This window comes from Oryx dammah, unplaced genomic scaffold (genome assembly GCF_014754425.2).
Source record: "Oryx dammah isolate SB20612 unplaced genomic scaffold, SCBI_Odam_1.1 HiC_scaffold_19, whole genome shotgun sequence".
Taxonomy (NCBI): domain Eukaryota; kingdom Metazoa; phylum Chordata; class Mammalia; order Artiodactyla; family Bovidae; genus Oryx; species Oryx dammah.
In genome coordinates, this window is record NW_024070203.1 from 15,699,575 (window position 1) to 15,717,958 (window position 18,384).

General features: G+C 50.9%; 1 protein-coding gene across 23 annotated transcripts in view; it reads left to right on the forward strand.

Annotated features, from left to right (window-relative positions):
• Nucleotides 1-17,813, forward strand: part of PTK2 (protein tyrosine kinase 2) — a 170,760-nt gene extending 152,947 nt beyond the window's left edge. For 14 of the 23 annotated variants that reach the window (XM_040261728.1, XM_040261719.1, XM_040261714.1 and 11 more), the window contains 7 exons: nucleotides 5,382-5,444; nucleotides 8,228-8,267; nucleotides 8,594-8,700; nucleotides 11,504-11,512; nucleotides 12,460-12,615; nucleotides 13,855-13,935; nucleotides 16,604-17,813. In XM_040261728.1, the coding sequence (XP_040117662.1) occupies nucleotides 5,382-5,444; nucleotides 8,228-8,267; nucleotides 8,594-8,700; nucleotides 11,504-11,512; nucleotides 12,460-12,615; nucleotides 13,855-13,935; nucleotides 16,604-16,816 (669 nt within the window). In that variant the 3' untranslated portion in view covers nucleotides 16,817-17,813. The remainder of the gene's footprint in view (nucleotides 1-5,381; nucleotides 5,445-8,227; nucleotides 8,268-8,593; nucleotides 8,701-11,503; nucleotides 11,513-12,459; nucleotides 12,616-13,854; nucleotides 13,936-16,603) is intronic. The other 9 variants (XM_040261729.1, XM_040261715.1, XM_040261733.1 and 6 more) reach the window with 1 other exon arrangement.
• The last annotated feature ends 571 nt before the right edge of the window (nucleotides 17,814-18,384 follow it).

The window sequence follows — 18,384 nt, forward strand, 5'->3', positions numbered from 1 at the left end:
GGCCTCGCGAAGAGCTGGTCTGTGGGGAAGCTGACCGCCTAAGCCCATCTCCACTGTCTGAGTGATGGCAGGTGTCCAGAATCAAGGCTGGAGACTGCCAGCTGTCAGCTGTTGGGTTTGTTCCTTCTGAGATAACTTACATACCACAGACACACAGATCCTAGGTGTGCAGTTGGATGAGTTTTGATAAATGTGTAAGTCCATATAACCTACTCTCTGTACATAGAACTTTCTTGTCACTCCAGTAACCTCCAACTTGTGTTCAAGATACATTAATGAATTGTGTAACCTACACCACGGGGTTCCAGTCAGTGTCGTGTCCTGTGACAGGCGTGGTGTCCCTGTCCCCTGAACTCATGACATTTCCGTCGTTTGTTCCTGACCCTTATTCCTCCCGTACAGCTTCGTAATCTCCTCTAAGTCCACCTCTTCCCTCATTAAATTACTGCCTGTTCATTCAGAGTTTCCCTCCCTGACAGCTTGGTGTCTCATTCTCATTAAATGTTGTTTTAGTCACTCAGTCATGTCCAACTCTTTGTGACCCCATGGACTGTAGCCTGCCAGGCTCCTCTGTCCATGGGATTCTCCAGGTGAGAATACATTTCCTTCTCCAGGGGATCTTCCCGACCCAGGGATCGAACCTGGATTTCCCACATTGCAGGCAGATTCCTTACCATCTGAGTCATTCTTAGTTATTGTTTTTGTATATGAATATGCATTGAGTTTTAGGAAATTACCTTGTATACAACAGTATTTATCACATGAAATCTTTTTGACTGATTTCCTTGGCCTATCTGAATGCACGATTGTCACTTTTTAAAAACATTTTTTCCCTTCATTTTCAGTTACGTATCTCACATTGCCCCTGAAGCATCTCTAGCCAACTTTGGTATTAAATTAGTTCTTGCCTGCTTTTCTTGCTTTTATTTTTAAAGTTAATATCTATACTAGTTTATTAAGTATACTGTTGGCTTTATATTTCAAAAAATAACTTTTTAAAACCTTTTGAAAGGTTTAACATGATGAAGTGTGTGAAGCGTTTTGCTTAGTTTCATGCTGGAATCACATTCCAGAGAGAAGTCCCCAGTAAGTCATGGCTGACATCCTTTTAAGGTCCTGGTCTACCTTGTTCATGATGTTTCATTGGAGTTCCCTGTTGATCTTCATAAGCAAGAATGGTTTATCACTGTCATTGTTATGGTTTCGAGATCAAAACAGTGTTGGTGCCATGAGACAAGTGGACTAACCGCTGCCGCAGCAGCTCTGGGTCAGGTAGCCGGGGTTGGGGCGGGGGAGCCGAGAGCAGGCGAGCCGTCATTCTGGGTGACTGGTGGATGAAGCGCAGCCCCACCGACCGGGGAGCAAGGTGAGGAGGTGGGGGAGTGAATGCCACGCCTGGCCTCTCTGCAGTCCTGTCCCCTCCCAGCTGTGTCTTCTGCCCCAGCCGTGGTGACGTTTCTAAAACTCGGCTCTGATCCTGTCCTCCTCTGACTCAGACTCTGCCAGTGGCCACCACCGGGTGACCACCCGGGGCCCTCCATCCTTCCTGCTGTCCGGGCCTACCCCCCAGGTCAGGCCCCGATAGTGGCAGAGAGGACGGAGCCCAGGGAGGCGCGCAGGGCCGGCCTAGCAGCTGAAGAGCGTTCCAGGGCAAGGGCACACTGAGTGCACGAGCCCAGACTGCAGGGTCAGCTGGTGAGGGCTTAGAGTCCTAGTTGTCGTGACCCACATAACTGTTTACTGCTTTATGCTTTAATGTATTCATCTGTGAAGTAGTTATAATGTCCTCTGTAAAGGGCGAGAGCACTTTTCTGTGGTGGAATTGAGGATTAAGCGTGTAACCTGTAAACAGAAGGGGAGGGTGGAGTACACCGTTAGTCTCTCCAAGGCCTTTTCTCTCTGTCAGCTGGGAGGCGGTGCTGCTGAGAGTCTGGACTGTGCACCTCAGCCAGAATACCTGTGGGCCACTCCCAACCTTTTTTTTTTTTTTCTAAACCATTATAGACCTGATACTCTAGTAAAATAAAAAGCAGTTACTAGAAAAAAGGAAAAAATTTTAAAGATATAGAAACTTATTATATGAGCTCCAAAAGACCTAAAAATTACTATTTAGATTGCTCTAGAAATTTCCAAAGATGCTCGTCCTCTGCTTCTGTTTTATAATGCCCTGGTACCAACAAGTCTTTTCTGACCTGCCCTGGTCCTTGGGCTGTGCTGGGTGCAGAGCTGCTACACCATTTGGGAGGTCAGCTTGCATCCTGGTGGAGTCACCTTCTTCTTTGAAAACTTAACGTTGATTTGTCAGTAGTGATTCCCAGATTGTTTTCTAATAGATCAGAATCAGCAGCTGTTTATCGAAGCATCCAGTTTTAGGCCCTACCTCGTGTGACGTGACTTTTTTTCAAGCACTTTGGAGAGTGGTGCATCCCTCAGGTCCCTCCCCCTCTGTCGGCACACCTTTGTCAGGGTGGCAGGCTCTTACCTGGAGCACAGGGCCGCAACCTACAGTGGGATCTTGGTGGCATGTCCCCACGTCCTTCTCTGATGTCATGAGCCCGTGCAGTTTCTGAGATGGCTCCACGGCGGTGAAAGCTGTTCTGCAGACTGGCGAGAGAGAGCCATCAGCCTTGACTGGTACCTCAATGCACTGGGCGGTCCTGCTTTCCTCTTGGGTGCTGCTTTCAAGGAGAGAAGCTTTGCTTCCTGTTTATTTTGCTTGCTCTGTGCACAGTCATTCTCTAATGCAGGGCTGTGCTGAAGGCAGGGTTTTAACTTTAAAATGAGAACGTTTTGAGTATATAAAGGCCACTTTGTGTTCTGAGAAAGGAAATGAATGTTGGAGCTGTTTTCCACCTCGTGGCAGAGTCAGCTAGCGGGAGTGAAAGATAAGCGTCAGGATGGGGTCAGAGGGTCCCAGACGGGACTCTGCTCCCAGCCAGGCCACAGCCCTCCAAGTTTCCTCCATGGTCCAGGTCTGAAGACAGGGTGGTGCACGGGGAGAGGACTTCAAGTTGGAAGCCTTCCTTCAGCACATATTTGCTAAACATCTCATATGTGCCCATTTCTGTGCCAGTTCAGTTCAGTTGTGTCCAACTCTTTGCATCCCCATGGACTGCAGCATGCCAGGCTTCCCTGTCCATCACCAGCTCGCAGAACTTGCTCAGACTGATGTCCATCAAGTCGGTGATGCCATCCAACCATGTCATCTTCTGTCGTCCCCTTCTCCTCCTGCCCTCAATCTTTCCCAGCATCCGGATCTTTTCCAAGGAGTCAGTTCTTCACATCAGGTGGCTAAAGTATTAGAGTTTCAGCTTCAACATCAGTCCTTCCAATGAATATTCAGGACTGATTTCCTTTAAGATTGACTGGCTGAATCTCTTTGTAGTCCAGGGGACTCTCGAGTGTCTTTTTCAACACCACAGTTCAAAAGCATCAATTCTTCAGTGCTCAGCTTTCATTGTAGTTCAACTCTCACATCCATGCGTGACTACTGGAAAAACCATTTCTGTGCCAGGCACTTACTTAATCCTTGTAATAATCATATGGGTGAGGAATTGGATCAGGAGAGGTGAAGCCCCTTGTCCACGGCAGCTTAGCACCTGTGTGGCAAGAAGAAACAGGCATTATGCCACGTAGGGAAGGGGCGGGGGAGTCCCAACAGGTAGCACTTCGCTTGTTGACTGGCTGCGGGTTTTCAGTGAAGTCCAGCGGTGCTGGGGCACAGGGCCTCATGGACAGAGGCAGGCGCGGGACAGAGAGGCAGCCTGGTGGCCGACACGTTCAGCTTTTCACATGTTCAAACCCTGTGGCTCTTAGAAACATGTGCCCGAGAAGTGCTCAGGAATTTAGTCAAAGGTTTGTACACAGAGCTGTTCACCCAGAGCCTGTTGATGCAGGTGAAATTTTGAAAATGACCCAAATGTTCAGCAAACAGCAGGTGAGCCATTTGTTGTGTGTCACGCATATGTGGCGGTCTCAGTGCTTTGCCAGCGTTACCTTGCTTAACCTTGACGAGGCTTGGGGTGGTACGCAGCGAGTGGTGTCACCCACCACCCGTGCTATAGATGAAGAGGTTGAGGCCCAGGTCTCACAGCTCAGGAGGGCAGGGGCCTGACCCAAGTCCCACACCCTACGTACCTACGTTGCTCTGCTCTGGTGGCATTTTCTACCCTGAGGACAGTGGAGGTTGAGTACTTTTTTTCCTTTGAGAATGAACTTGTACATGAGATGGCTAGTGCCCGTGCCCAAGCTGCTTCCATCTTGTTCTGTGTGTGACAGCATTCACACTCTGGAATACTGTGCAACATTATCCCATGTTTGCCTGTTTCCACTGTGTGATGTCATATGTAGGCTACGGAATTATATGAGATGGTTTCACTTTTGAAAACAAATTTAAGTAAAGCGAGGAACAAGCTCATTTCTCCATCACCACCTCTAACAGGCGCTTGTGGCTAGTGTCCTCAGCACCTGGCCCTCATCAGGACGTTCTTTCCCTCACAAGAGTAGTTTTTCCTGTGTTGCTGCTTCCAAGTCACTTCAGTCGTGTCCGACTCTGTGTGACCCCATAGACGGCAGCCCACCAGGCTTCCCCGTCCCTGGGATTCTCAAGGCAAGAACACTGGAGTGGGTTGCCATTTTCCTGTGTGATCTCTGCCAAATACAGGGTTTCTGAAAGAGACGGTTCACTGATGGAGACCAAGAAATGAGTGGTCAGCCTGGAGAGGGCAAGGGGAATGTACCCTTGGATGGGCTTTGGCCAGTGTGTCTGGCACGGAGAGGCAGGTGTTGGTGTGGCTGCCTGTGGGCCCCATGAAACCAGCACCATTGTGGGGCAGGCTGGGACCACTGCACGGCGTTGTTTTCATGAGGAGGAAACCCACCAAGCTCCACACCCTGACAGCATGTGGCCTATTTTGTTTACTCTTCTGTTAGTGAAATTCACCCACTCTTAGTAAGTCGAGATTCCTTTGTCTGGTTTCGAATTCTGGATGCATCATGGGTGGGGGGTACCCGTCATCGGACCATTTGCTGGTTTGGCAACACACCGAAGTAGGAATAAGCCTCCACCTGCTGGGAAGACAGCATCGGTGCCTGCTCCCAGGGCAGGGGTTTCTCAGGAAGGAGAGTGTGCTGCTAGGAAGAGAGGTGAGGCCCATCTTCGTGTGTCACGTGGGGCAGGGCACAGGCCAGTTCTGTTAGCTGTGCATGCGTGCGGAGAAGGGGGCTCTGCTGGGCCCGCTGACCTGCACTTGTCACCTCTGGGCTTTGAGAGTTTTTCTGAAACTGTGGAACTTTGACCTCTTCAAGATGCTTAGTAAAGAAATACATCAGTGGTTTTCAAGCCAAGAATGAAACTGTATGGTTTGCTCTTGTTTCTCCAGAAACCTGACGTGCGGCTCTCTCGAGGCAGCATCGACAGGGAGGACGGAGGTCCTCAGGGCCCGGTAAGCAGCTCACATCCTCGTCAGGACCTGGACCTCTTTGTGTCATGGGATGTCCACACTTTTTAGTATTTGTCGTATGGAACACAGTGACTCGTTCCATAACTGAAACCGGCATTCCAGCCAAGGTTATTAAAACATACAGTACACAAAATTTCTCCCCCATTACTAACGCAGTCTTTTCAGTAGTAAGCTGAAATATTGAAATACGTACAAGCTGTCATCCGGCCACATTTGTATGCTCTCGTTTCATGTTTTATAAACGTTTCCACACTCACAGAAAATTTGTTCAATCAGATTTTTCTCCTGGATGTTGTAGGAGAAAATGCCTGAAATTCTCTTTGAAGACTTAGCTTCTTCTTATTCTAAATACATTTAAAGCCTGCTAGAAATATTCCCTGTTCTTTAGGGGAGAGTAGTTAAAATTATTTTATTAGGATTTCCATCAGTGGATATCTGGTTAAAATAAGAAAAAAATAATAAAAAAAGAAAAAACTTAAATTCCCAGTAAAAAAGGGAAACTGCCACTTGCTGGGTAATGGACTTAAGGAGATAAATTTCCACCCTAATAAGGCTTCTGGGTAGATATAAACTACTTCATTTCTAGACACACATGCCTGCCTACATACATATGTACATGCATACATTAAAACATACATACATGAGACCAGGTTGTCAGCCAGCTCCAGGATGCATAATTTTCCGTAGTCTGTGCTATAAAATCCAGCTCCCCTAAGACCTGGCCCGTGGAAGATGTGGCCAGTCACCAGCACGTGAGTTTGGCCTTTCCCATCACCTTTCCCATCACACACACACATGCATGCACACACACACACATGTGAGGGTCTGGTCTTTCCCATCACACACGCATGCGTGCACACACACGTAAGGGTCTGGCCTTTCCCATCACACACACATGCATGCACACACACACACACGTGAGGGTCTGGCCTTTCCCATCACCTTTCCCATCACACACACATGCGTGCGCACACACACACATGTGAGGGTCTGGTCTTTCCCATTACCTTTCCCATCACACACATGCGTGCATGCACGCACATACACACACACACACACACACAGGGCTCTACAGAGTGTTCGGCGTTCAAACACATAGACACACATGTGGTGGGCTGTTTGGATAAAATGTTGGGGTTCTTTAGTCCACATGTGCAAAATCACACGGTCCCCCATTTAACATCTCCACACACAGTGCTCCTTCCTTAAGTTGAAAAGATGACATACACCTGAAAGCGTTTTCCTCTAAGATCAGGAACATGACGAGGATGCTGACTTTGCTCACATTTATTCAACATAGTATTGGAAGTCCTAGCCACAGCAGTCAGACAGGAAAAAGGAATAAAAGGAATTCAAATTAGTAAAACTGTCACTGTTTGCAGATGACATGATACTATACATAGAAAATCCTAAAAATGCCACCAGAAAACTATTAGAACTCATCAACGAATTCAGTAAAGTTACAGGATGCAAAATTAACATACAGAAATCTGTTGCATTTCTATACACTAAGAATGAACTATCAGAGAGAGAAATTAGGGAAATAATCTCATTTACCACCACATCAAAAAGAAGATACCTAGGGATAAACTTAACGTAAGGAGACAAAAGACCTGTGCTTTGAAAACTGTAGGGTGCTGATGGAAGACACTGAAGCCAACACAAATGGCCAGAAAGGTCCACTGTGGGTTTGGGCTGGAAGAAGGAACGTTGCTAAAATGACCAGCGCAACCCCTGTCAAAACACTAATGGCATTTCTAACAGAACCAGGACAAACACATTTAAACTATGTGTGGAAATAAAAATGACCCTGAATAGCCAAAACAGTCTTGGGAAAGAGCAGAGCTGAAGGAATCCCCCTTCTTTGCTTTAGACTATACTGCAAAGCTGCAGTAATCAAAACAGTAAGGTCTTGGCACAAAAACAGACACATAGGTCAGTGGAACAGAATAGAGTACCCTGAAATAAACCCCCACACTATGATCAGTAGTCTTTGAAACAGGGAGTGTTCAGTGACCTGATGGGAGCCGCTGTGGTCCTGGGTAAGGAGCAGTTGTGGCTGTGTGTGCTGTCTCATGGCCCTAGTGTTTTAAAGAAGTGGGTCTCTGCTCAGTAAAAAGTAAAGCACCTTAAAATACTTGTATTTTAACCAGTATATTGTTTTAGAGTAAACGAGGCAAGTCTCTTCAAAAGTAGGGTAGGGTTCTGAACATGCTTGTTTTCATTCAGTCAGCCTAGGATAGGTGGCTCTGATCGCAGCTGTAGGCACGACAGCCTAGACGAGGGCTAGTCGTCTGTGCGCCTGCCTGGGGTGCTCTGGCTTCCTGGCTTGGCCTGTGGCTAGTGCAGATCAGAGGGGGTGTCACCCCAGGTCCTTCAGGCGGTAGTGACAACATAGATGTCCCAGTGCTGTGAAACCTCTTCCCGTTGCTGTCCCCAGTGGCTCCCCTTCTTGTAATGGGGGGAGTGGGGGGGCGCGTCCAGACGCAGGCACAGATTTCACACTCCTGTAGGCCAACTGGAGATGTTTGTGGACATAATTTCTTTAAAGAAATTCTGAAATTGTGACGGCCCTGACCCCACACCCCCTGGGTGTTATGTGCTTATTAGCCTAAGCGCCTGCCCCGCCTGAGGCTGTGCAGGCAGGCCCCTCCCCCGTCTCATTGGCCTTTGAGCCCAGTGTTTAGCGCAGGTGTCCTGGGCGGGGCGGCTGTTGCCTTGTGGTGCGCTCTACTGCACTGACCCCGTGTCTTTTTTCCCCACAGACTGGAAACCAGCACATATATCAGCCTGTGGGCAAACCAGGTAAGTTAAGAAATGGATTCCAGCACATCACACAGTTTGTGTAATTTGGAGGGAGTGTAGTTTCTTAGCTTTGGAATGCCTCGTGATGTGTTCACACTTCTCCCGCTGTAGACCACAGCATGTGTGATGTTTACCAAATTCAGCCCACGCCTAGAGTACTAGAAAACAGGAGTTACGGCTCTAATGCACCAGAAACACCCTGCCCCCACCCCCACAGGGTGCCCTCTCTGAGACTAGCACCTGTTGTAATAACTCCGTTTATTTGGGAGTTGTTTCCATCCTTTCCATTAACAGACGTTACTCAACGGGGCTTATTCCTTTACCAGATCCTGCAGCGCCACCAAAGAAGCCGCCACGTCCCGGAGCCCCTGGGCACCTGGGCAGCCTGGCCAGTCTCGGCAGCCCTGGGGACAGTTACAACGAGGGCGTCAAGGTGAGCGCCTTCCATCCCAGGTGACAGCCCTGCAGTGATATGCGGTGGGACGGGCGGGCTCCTCCGTTGGCTCCAGACCCCGCTTGGAGTCAGGACCAGCCTTACTGGGAGCTCTTTGCCTGTGTTCTCTCACGTGATAGTCCAGGGTCTCAGTCATATCCTATCTAAAGAGAGTTTTCTTATCAGACGGGATGTTTCTTTGAGGTGAAGTGCTAGGACACCTTCTGATGGTACAGATGGGTTGAGCCCGACGCCTGGGGGACCAGGACCTTGAGCAGGCGTGGTGTCTCCAAGTCCGTCCACTTGGCCTGGGGCAGGAGGTGCGGGTTTCGATCCTTCCCCGTCCGGCCGCAACTGTGTGTGTCCAGCAGCATGTGCTGGGGCTGCAGCTGCCTCTGCTGTGTGCCCACTCAAGGGGAGGGGCACCTCCACTCTCCATTAGGTCAGTTCTCTCTCAGAATATGTCTCTAAAATCAAGATAGTGTGTTGATTTGATTGGTATTTTTTCCTTTTTCATGGTACCTAGAAAAAGGTACATGTTAGAACCCAGTAGCTGTGATCAGTCCTGAGAAGCTGTGTTTCATTGACAACCACCATTTATGGAGTGCCAGCTGCTATGGCAGAACCTGCCCTGTGTAGTTTAAAGCGCACATCAGCCTCACGGGATTAGTGGTCTACGTTTTTCTCAGCTTTCACGTGAGATACCCCAGTTCCCAGAGGTTAAAGGGCATTTCAAAGGTACAGCTTCCCTGTAGCTGACCCACCATTTAGCCTCAGACCTGGCTTTCTGTCCACATGCTATGTGCTGCCCCTTCAGGTTCACACCAGAAGCCAAGGGGCTGATTCCTCATAGAGGCAGGAGAGTCAGAGAGGTTGTCCAGGCAGGGAAAACCTCATGTCCAGGCGCGCATCAGCCTGCAGCCCAGAGGCCGCTCTCTGGGACCAGCCTGGCCCCTGCAGGGGCAGTGCAGAGGTTAGCATGGGCCCAGAGGCACCCCTGTCCAAGAGCAGGTCACCACCTCCCAGAAACCAGAGTGCTGGTCTTGGGGATGGCGTGGGGCTTGGCTTCCCCAGCTGCCAGGCCTCCGGGCCTGTGAGTCCACTAGCAGCACAGAGGAGCAGAAGAGGACAAACCCTTTCCTGATGTGGTTTCTTCACATAAATTTTAAAAATGAAGAGAGAAATTGGGTTAGTGAAATTTTTTCATTTTCATAAGCAAAAGAAGAAATTTTCAAAATGGCCTGTATTGCGGTGAAAAGCCAACTTTAAAAATAGATCAGATACCAGCTTAGACCTCTGACCTGTGTTTGTTTTTAACATGTGGACTAACATATAAATAAATATAATGGGGAGATACCCTTGTTACAGGGTATATATAGGATATTGAACAAGTAGAAGAAGTCTGTGGAAAGAGTGTGCTTACTTAAAATACACTCTGATTGATAAGTCTGAAGATTTATTATCAAGTCCAGTCTGAAAGAAGCGCTCTCTTTAATACAGAAACGCTTATCTTTACCCGGTATAATTGGTATTCATCCAAATAATAGCCAGAAACCAGTCTCAGTTTCTGCTTGGTGGCTTTACATTTCGGCTCTGAATTACCCAATCTTCCAGGAGGACCCCTCCCACCACGAGTGGTTGGATTACCTGTCTCTGTGGGTTGGTGGTGTGTCCTAACCTTCTGCCAGGGGCCTCCAAGTGGTCAAGCTCCAGAAAATAGGAGGCCAGTGTCAGCTGTCTGCAAAGCAAGCTGGTGCTTTGGGAGGGTCCCCGGGAGTGGCCCCTGGCAGCGTGGTGCTACCCTCACAAGAGCTGGCAAAGGATGAACACAAAAGAACGAGCTTCGAACAGAGTAGGACAGACCACCCTCTCCTCCGGGAGTCCAGTTGTGGTTCCTTGTTGGAGCCCTGGCCGCCACACCGAGGAAGCCCCCCTCTCCATACTGATTGATGCCCTTTGAGCCGGCTCTCCCGCCACATTCAGCATCTCAGTGCCAGCGCCTCTGCTCTTGGAAGTGATGCTGTTATTAACAACTTCCCCCTTTCCAGAGCACACAGCGTGGAGGATTGGACCTCAGAATTTAGGATTCTGCTAAATTTCTATACCAAAGGATATAGAATTCAGACAATTCTAAAGAAAAGTCAAGAAATCCGTATTTCTCTCAGTTAACTTTGTCGGTCATATTACAGTATAATAGCTTTAAAGCTATAGAGAAAAGAAAACATTAAATAAAATTTCTAGGCTTAAGATACAGGAAGAACCCAGCCATAAGAATTGGTTCAAATGAGGGGTATTTTTTGTTCGTTTTTAAATGAAGTTCCTGGTATCTTTAAATACAGCCCCCAGCCAGGCATCTCTGTCACAGCGGGACGACTGGGTCGAAGCCCGTTTCCGAGGATGTCAGGGGTCGCTCAGGGAACCTCAGGAGTCCAGTGGGCAGCGTTGTGTGAACACAGCATAGATAGGCCTCCTTCCTTTATAAAAGACCCTGATTCTGTGGATCCTTGCACGGCTGCCGGATTGTCATGCTCGGGCTTTGCATGTTGTTTTCCTCATTCATTCATGGGAACAAGCATGGTGCATGGCAGACCCCTACTGAATACGCGGGTGCCCTGAACAGACCGCCCGGTGGCTGCGCTTGGCTGGCCAGCGAGCCAAGCCGACAGGCGGAAACCTGCTCCTCTTGTTCTGCTCGTGTGTTTTTACGGGGGTTTTGTCTGCTGCCTTTATTAATACTGTTTTTCTTTTTTCCCTTTCTCTGACAAATTCCTCTAACTTGTCCTCACCTTCCGTTCGACAATAGCCATGGAGGGTAAGCACATGGTGTCTGTGTGTCTGTCCAGCTCTCCGTCACACCCTGCTCTGCACGCACAGCTGGACCAAGAGGCAGGGAGCCCGGGGAGGACGCATTCGCTTGGTTTCTCCCCGAGGCAGCGCGTGTATTTGCCGCAGAGGGAGCCACGAGCGTCCGTGCAGTGGTGGAGCACTCCTGTCGCTTTCTGTCCCGGGGCTCGGAGATGGCCCCATAGTTTGAGGCTGAGCACGGGCAGCAGGTCCACAAGGACAGGTGCTGCTGCTGTGCCTGGGTCTTGTCAGGATAGATGCATGCTGTCCTTGCCTGCCTGGGCGGCCAGTTTGACTTCTTAACGCACTGGCGGTTGCTCTGGGGCCTCGGTGCAGCCTTCAGGGCTCAAGTTGTCTTGGGTAGCCCTTGCTGAAGCCTGTGCGCCGAGGCCTTGCGGTAGGCACCTTCACAGGTGCGCCTTCATTCCACCCCATCTCAACTGTGGGTGAGGGAGCAGGGCCTCCCGCACAGAGCAGCACCCGCATGGCTCCCGCTGCAGCAGCGCCCAGCACACAGAGGGTGTCCATTTAAAGAGGACTTGCACTTGTCCACTTGTGACAACCGTAAGTCCTCAGAGAGGCGTGGGGATCCGGGGCTCTCCCTCTTCTGTTGAATGAGTTTGGGGGTTTAGAGTAGTGAGTCGCCTCTCTGAATGAACTGCGGCTTCGAATGCCACACATGCGATTCCCTCTCATTTCCTTTAACTGAGCTCAAAGTTAGAAAAAGTTGTGCCTTAGTCATTTGTCACTTGGGTGAACTGCTTTCCATCATCCTCAGACTGAAGTGTGTCCCCTAAGACAAGACCCTTTAAGTGATCCGCTCTGATCTCTCTTAAAGACCCTTCCTAGCCGTGTTGCGGTGATATGTCGCCATCTGCTGGACAAGGGAAAGATAACCAGCTTCTGTATTGGCAGCTTCAGCCCCAGGAGATCAGCCCCCCTCCCACTGCCAACCTGGACCGGTCCAACGACAGGGTGTATGAGAACGTGACGGGCCTGGTGAGAGCGGTCATCGAGATGTCTAGCAAGATCCAGCCCGCCCCGCCGGAGGAGTACGTCCCCATGGTGAAGGTGAGCTGAGCCCCGTCATGTGCATAGCCGCGGGTCCCTGAGCCCCTCAGGCCCGTCCATCCCGCCGCTTCAGAAGGCCCGCACCACCCGGTGACCACTGCCGTTCCCGACCTCAAGCCCTGAGTGTCCTATGCAGAAGAGCCATCAACGGCAGCTGCTGGTTCAGGTGGTCTCAAGTGAGAACAGCTGCAGGAGAGCGTCGACAGTCTGGTGCCTCCAGGGCAGGGGAGGCGGTTATGTTTGAAAGGCCAGGCAGGCAACCCGGGGAGACCCTGCCTGCAGCTCTGCAGGGCGTTCACCCAGAAGCGAAACCGCTGGACTGTGTGGTCATCCTGTTCCCGATTTATCTTTTCAACAAGATTATTCCTTTTTCTGAAGAGTTGCAGGATTGAACAACCTTTTTAATGTATCAATGAGCCATCTTTGGAACAGCTGTTTTTAAACCCCAGTGTGGAATAGCTGCTTGGAAGCCATGCTATTTTGTGGACAGCCCAGTTAATCCATTCTGATTAAGTTTGCAGCCTACTCCCATAGCAACTGTAACCAATGTTCTTAAGGGTCAACTTGCAGGAACCACAGGCATTTTTTTTTCTAAATACTAATAAACTCAACTGTATACAAAAGCAATCAGGATTTTGTACATAATAAAACTTTTTAGGGTGATTTTACAGAAGCTGCTTTTTTAACTGTATGATACTTTTTGTCAGTTGATCGAGTGGTAATAAGCACCCTGTCCTTACTGGTCTTATCCATGCTGCAGGCATAACTTAGCACCTGAGTCCTTACATAGTTGACCCCCATGGCGTCATACCATTTTTAATTACACTTGGTCCCTTTAAACCCTGAGTGGCCAGGGGAGGGCTGTTGTGCCCCATGTGTGTCATGGACGAAGCCCCAGGGTCAGCGTGGCCCCCAGAGCTGGTGCCACCTGACGTTTGCTCCCACATGTAACAGCAGCCACAGCCTTCCTGGCTGCCCCTTGAGGCTGCGGAAAGCACCGGGGAGAGAAGAGAGTGTCTGTGCACACGGAGCCCGCTTTCCCTGCCTGAGCCCCTGTTCCCTGGACAGGAGAGCAGTGGGTGTCCAGAGATCTGAATCTGCCTCATAACGAGATCAGGCTCAGGACTGTGGAAAAGAAATACAGAAATTTCCCCCAAAGTAGTGAAAAGGAAATGAAAGTCCTCTTGCTGGTGCTGCGTGGTGTGCATCCTAACGCTGGTGTGGTCTCCTGTCTGTTAGGAAGTCGGCCTGGCCCTGAGGACGCTGTTGGCCACGGTGGACGAGACCATTCCTGTCCTACCCGCCAGCACCCACCGAGAGGTAGGGCCCCATCCAGGGGGCAGTGTGTGGGCCCTGGGGGCTGCAGTGACTGCTCTGCTGGGCGTGACCTTCTGGCCAGCGCCCCAGTCAGGGACTCTGAAGACCAGCCATCCATCCTGGGGGCCGTGTGGGGTGAATGGCGCCCACGCCCTGAAGAACGGGGCGTCCTGAGGGCAGGTGGGAGCGTGGGTGTGGGACTACGGGCCCCATGGAGTCCTCGGGAGCATGGATGGAGCAGCGGGCTGGGCCGGGAGAGGCCTCCTGCTTGCTTCCTTGAGTTCCTCTGTGAGCGACCCCAAATTCCCACTGAAAGCAGTGATATAAAAACCTGTGACCAGTAAATAAGTTTAGCGTCTGCAGCCCGCACCTGGCCCTGCTCACTTCCCACGCCTCGCCGCCCGTCTCCTGCGTCCACTTTTCTGCTTTCCCTCTGGGGGCCCATGGTCTGTCCTTCAGCCCAGCAGGCCTTGTTTTTGTTTTCTTAGTTTTTTTTCTTTACTTTTTATTTTGAAGTGATTTCAGACTTATAGAAAGTTTCCAGAACAGCACCATGAGTTTTCAGGTCCCCCGCCCCAGTCTGCCGCCTGCCCCATTGGGCCATGTTTGCAGTCTCTCTGTGTCTGCTCACCAGCATCTGCATCTCCGGTGCCCCCTGGAAGGGGCTGTGCTTGTCATGCCCCTGCCTGTGGTGTTTCTGCTCACCTTCCCTGACGGCAGGGCTGTTCTCTTACTCGGCACAGTCACCACGACCGGGGTTTCACACCGACTGGCAGGCTCGTGTTCCGGCTTCTCTTTTTCTGGTGGGCTACAGCCCAGGGCTCACGGGGCCCCTGACACCAGCGTGTCTCTGTGCTTCTCCTGGGCCCTCTGCTCAGGCGCTCTCTGTCCCCCATGACAGGACCAGGCTGTGAGGCTCCAGGTCCCCGCTCCCCACTGCGTCCCCTCGGGAGGCCGTGTCCCAGGCAGCCCTCCCAGCCAGTGTCGGGACACACGGAGCAGCTGGGCACAGCTCCTGCGCGGGTCTTCTGTATGTGACATCTATTCCCTTGCACGACACCACTTAACGTCATTTTGGAAAATGGTTCTGCCCGGTTGTCACCGTGTAGCTTTATGTTTCTCTCCAGTTAGGAGATTAGCGCCTTTGTCTGCTTTATTAGGACTTTAATTGGTTTTCTACAATGAGCAAAAATTTTGCACCAGAATGAGGAAACTCCAGGTACCAGAAGTGAGGAAACAGTAGCCCACCAGGCTCCTCTGTCCATGGGAATTCTCCAGGCAAGAATATTGGACTGGATGGCCATTCCCTTCTCCTGGGGATCTTCCCCACCCAGGGATTGAACCTGGGTCTCCTGCATTGCAAGCAGATTCTTTACTGCCTGAGCATGACCAGATCTGACCGCAGCCGTAGCTGCCAGGCCTGCCATGGCCCCGCCCTGTTGCTGGCTCTCCTGCACACGGCTCCCTGCCTCCTGCTCTCCTGCTTCCTCCCGCCTTCCCCTACCTGGCTGGGTTCCTCTGGACCCAGTGTTAGCATTTCTCTACTTCTCCTGCCAGGGGTCCCAGAGGCCACCCCCAGTCCTGACTCCCTGGTGAGACCCCCAGATTTCAGAACCTCCCTCCCTCCAACCTCGCTTGCCTCCCCCGCAGCTCTTCTCTGCTGCCCTGAGTGTGACCACCCCAAGGTGCCCCCCAGTGTTCACAGACACCTTTTCTCCACCGCAGTTCTCTCAGCACCTACAGGTCGTGATGTTTCAGGGCCGCCCCCCTGCTGTCAGTGGCCCTCACCCTGAGCCCTGGGCACCAGCTCTCAGCGGGAGTCTGCCCCTACCGCACGTTCTTCCTGCGGTCTCAGTGGGACCAGTGTACACCCACCACCCTGCCCAGCATGAACCACACATGTATGCATACACGCACGCACACACGCACGCACAGTCTGCTGTCACATCTCAGGTCAGGCCTTACTTCCCCATCATCATGGCCTCACCCCTCTTCCCTGAGGGACCACAGCCTCTCTCAGCTGCTTGCGCTGCCTCTGAGCTCTCCCCACCTTGGTTCAGTCCCTTCACACACCAGTGCCCCTTCTGGGTTACGGCATTCCTCTTCCTTAAACCCCTCGGGCCTCCTCCTGCTGCGTTTCACAGGAGCACGATGAGCGTTTCACAGGTGAGCGGGGGGGCCATGAGGCCCTTCATGGTGGAAGCCAGCGAGTCGGTGAGGTCCTGGCTAGCTGCAGGGGCGCGCCCCCCCGTGGCATCTCTGTTGCTCTTCAGAGCTGTGACCTGCTCTTCTCCGGGTCCGTCTCTGTGGGATGGTTTCTCTGATCATCTCTGTGTCCACAGCTCCGGGGGCCTTGTACACAAAAGTGCTCGCTGACTGTTAAGGAGCAGGTAGATAGATCATTGCGACCCCCACTCCGCCCTCTGATCTGTTTGGAAGGGTCTGGAGTTGACCTCCAAGTGGGGCGGGGCCTCCTGACACCCTTGAACCACCTTCCGTGTAGCAAAGGAAGGTCCCACGGCAGGTGCAGTAGAGGCATGCAGGCCTGGAGGTAGAGACCCAGTTCTGTCTTCTTTCCAGGGAAGACTTTCTTAGGAGGCAGCTAAGAAGAGCGCCTAAGACCCCTGAGCAGTGACCACAGGCAGCTTTCCTGACCCTCTTGTCCTTGCAGATCGAGATGGCCCAGAAGCTGCTGAATTCTGACCTGGGGGAGCTCATCAACAAGATGAAACTGGCCCAGCAGTACGTCATGACCAGCCTGCAGCAGGAGTACAAGAAACAGATGCTGACGGCCGCGCACGCGCTGGCCGTGGACGCCAAGAACCTGCTCGACGTCATCGACCAGGCCAGACTGAAGGCCCTGGGGCAGCCGAGGCCGCACTGAGCGCGGCCCACCCCTGCCCCACCCGCTGCGAGGCCCAGCTCCAGTGTTTTGACTGACGGCTGCTTGGAAATCTCACATAAGTTTAACTGAGTTTTGATTTGGGTTGTTTTTGTTTCGGCTCTTTAATCATGGTGTTCAGAAAAGTCCGGGATCCACAGTGTGGCTTTTTTCTGAGAGTAAAAGTTGTATGTGAGAAGCTCTTAAAGAATGAAGAAGGACAGGCTGTGCTTGTGTCAGGATATGCTTTCGTGGAAATGGCCAAGGCAGTGACGCGCTGATTCCTGAACTGGCCAGACCTTGCTTTGGAAGAAGAGGAGGAAGCGGAGGGTTCCAGGAACCACAGGGCTGAGAAGCCCTTTGCCAACTGCAGACTTGCGATCCAGACTGGAATTTTTGTCGTCAGAACACTCTTCAGTTGCAATATGCTAATACCACTTTACAGAGGAAGAATATAAAAGTATATTTTGAAGACTTGAGTCATTTCAGAAAAAAAAAAAACTACAGCCCTCTCCTCCTTCCTGCCTTTTACTTTCATGTGGGTGTGTGAAACATTTGGTTGGAAACTAGCTGTAGAACACACTAAAAACTTTTGTCTTTTTTCACCAGAATAATGTGCCAGTTTTTTGTAGCGATGTTATTTCTCTCGGAAGCAGAAATGCTTTGTACCAGAGCACCTCCAGACTGTATTGAGAAGAAGTTCTGGAACCATCCCTGTTTTCCATTTTTATATAATTTATAAAGAAAGATTAAAGCCATGTTGACTATTTTACAGCCACTGGAGTTAACTAACCCTTCATTGTGTCTGTCTTCCCAGGAGAGAATTGGGTGAAACAGAGATTTGGTTTTCCTTTGATGTCCAGTTTTACCATCCATTCTGTTAAATAAGTTTGAAAAATACACCCTCCCTTTAGTTTGTTGGGGGATATAAATTATTCTCAGGAAGAATATAATGAACTGTACAGTTACTTTGACCTATTAAAAAGGTGTTGCCAGTAAAGTTCTTGGCGTAATATCCTTTCTTTTGGTTCTGTTCCTTCAGATCATTTGAAATTTCTCAGATAACTTGTCAGATCAAGTAATATACAGACAAGCTCCCCAAAATTATTCATTTCTTTTACTCTCTGTCCTCTTGACAAGTCAAGAACACCACTCAGACAACGGCCCAGCCTAAGTCAAGCTTTCCCTCCATCTTCACGGTGAAACGGGAAATCAAGCTCTACAGGCGTGCCGTGCTTGCCACCTGGTTAGCAGAGTCAGAAATCTTGCTGTCTTAAGGGGACCATCAGCATGAGGCCCCAGGCCCAGCCTCATTTCCTGGAGCCTTTGGGCCGCCAGACTGGGGTTTGTACCGCTGGGGACCCTTGGAGGGGAAGGCAGAGCCCAGCGCCCAGTGCAGGGACCCGAGGGCCGGGCCGGCAGGTGGATGCAGGTCCCCGGGGCGCGGCCCCTCCCTCTGGGCCTCTGCACCTGGAAGGAAGGTCGGGGATGTTGCCTTCCCAAGTCCCTCTTGGGATCTTGAGTCCCCGTGTCCTCACCTTTAAGCTGGTGATTGTAAGGTTGAATACAAC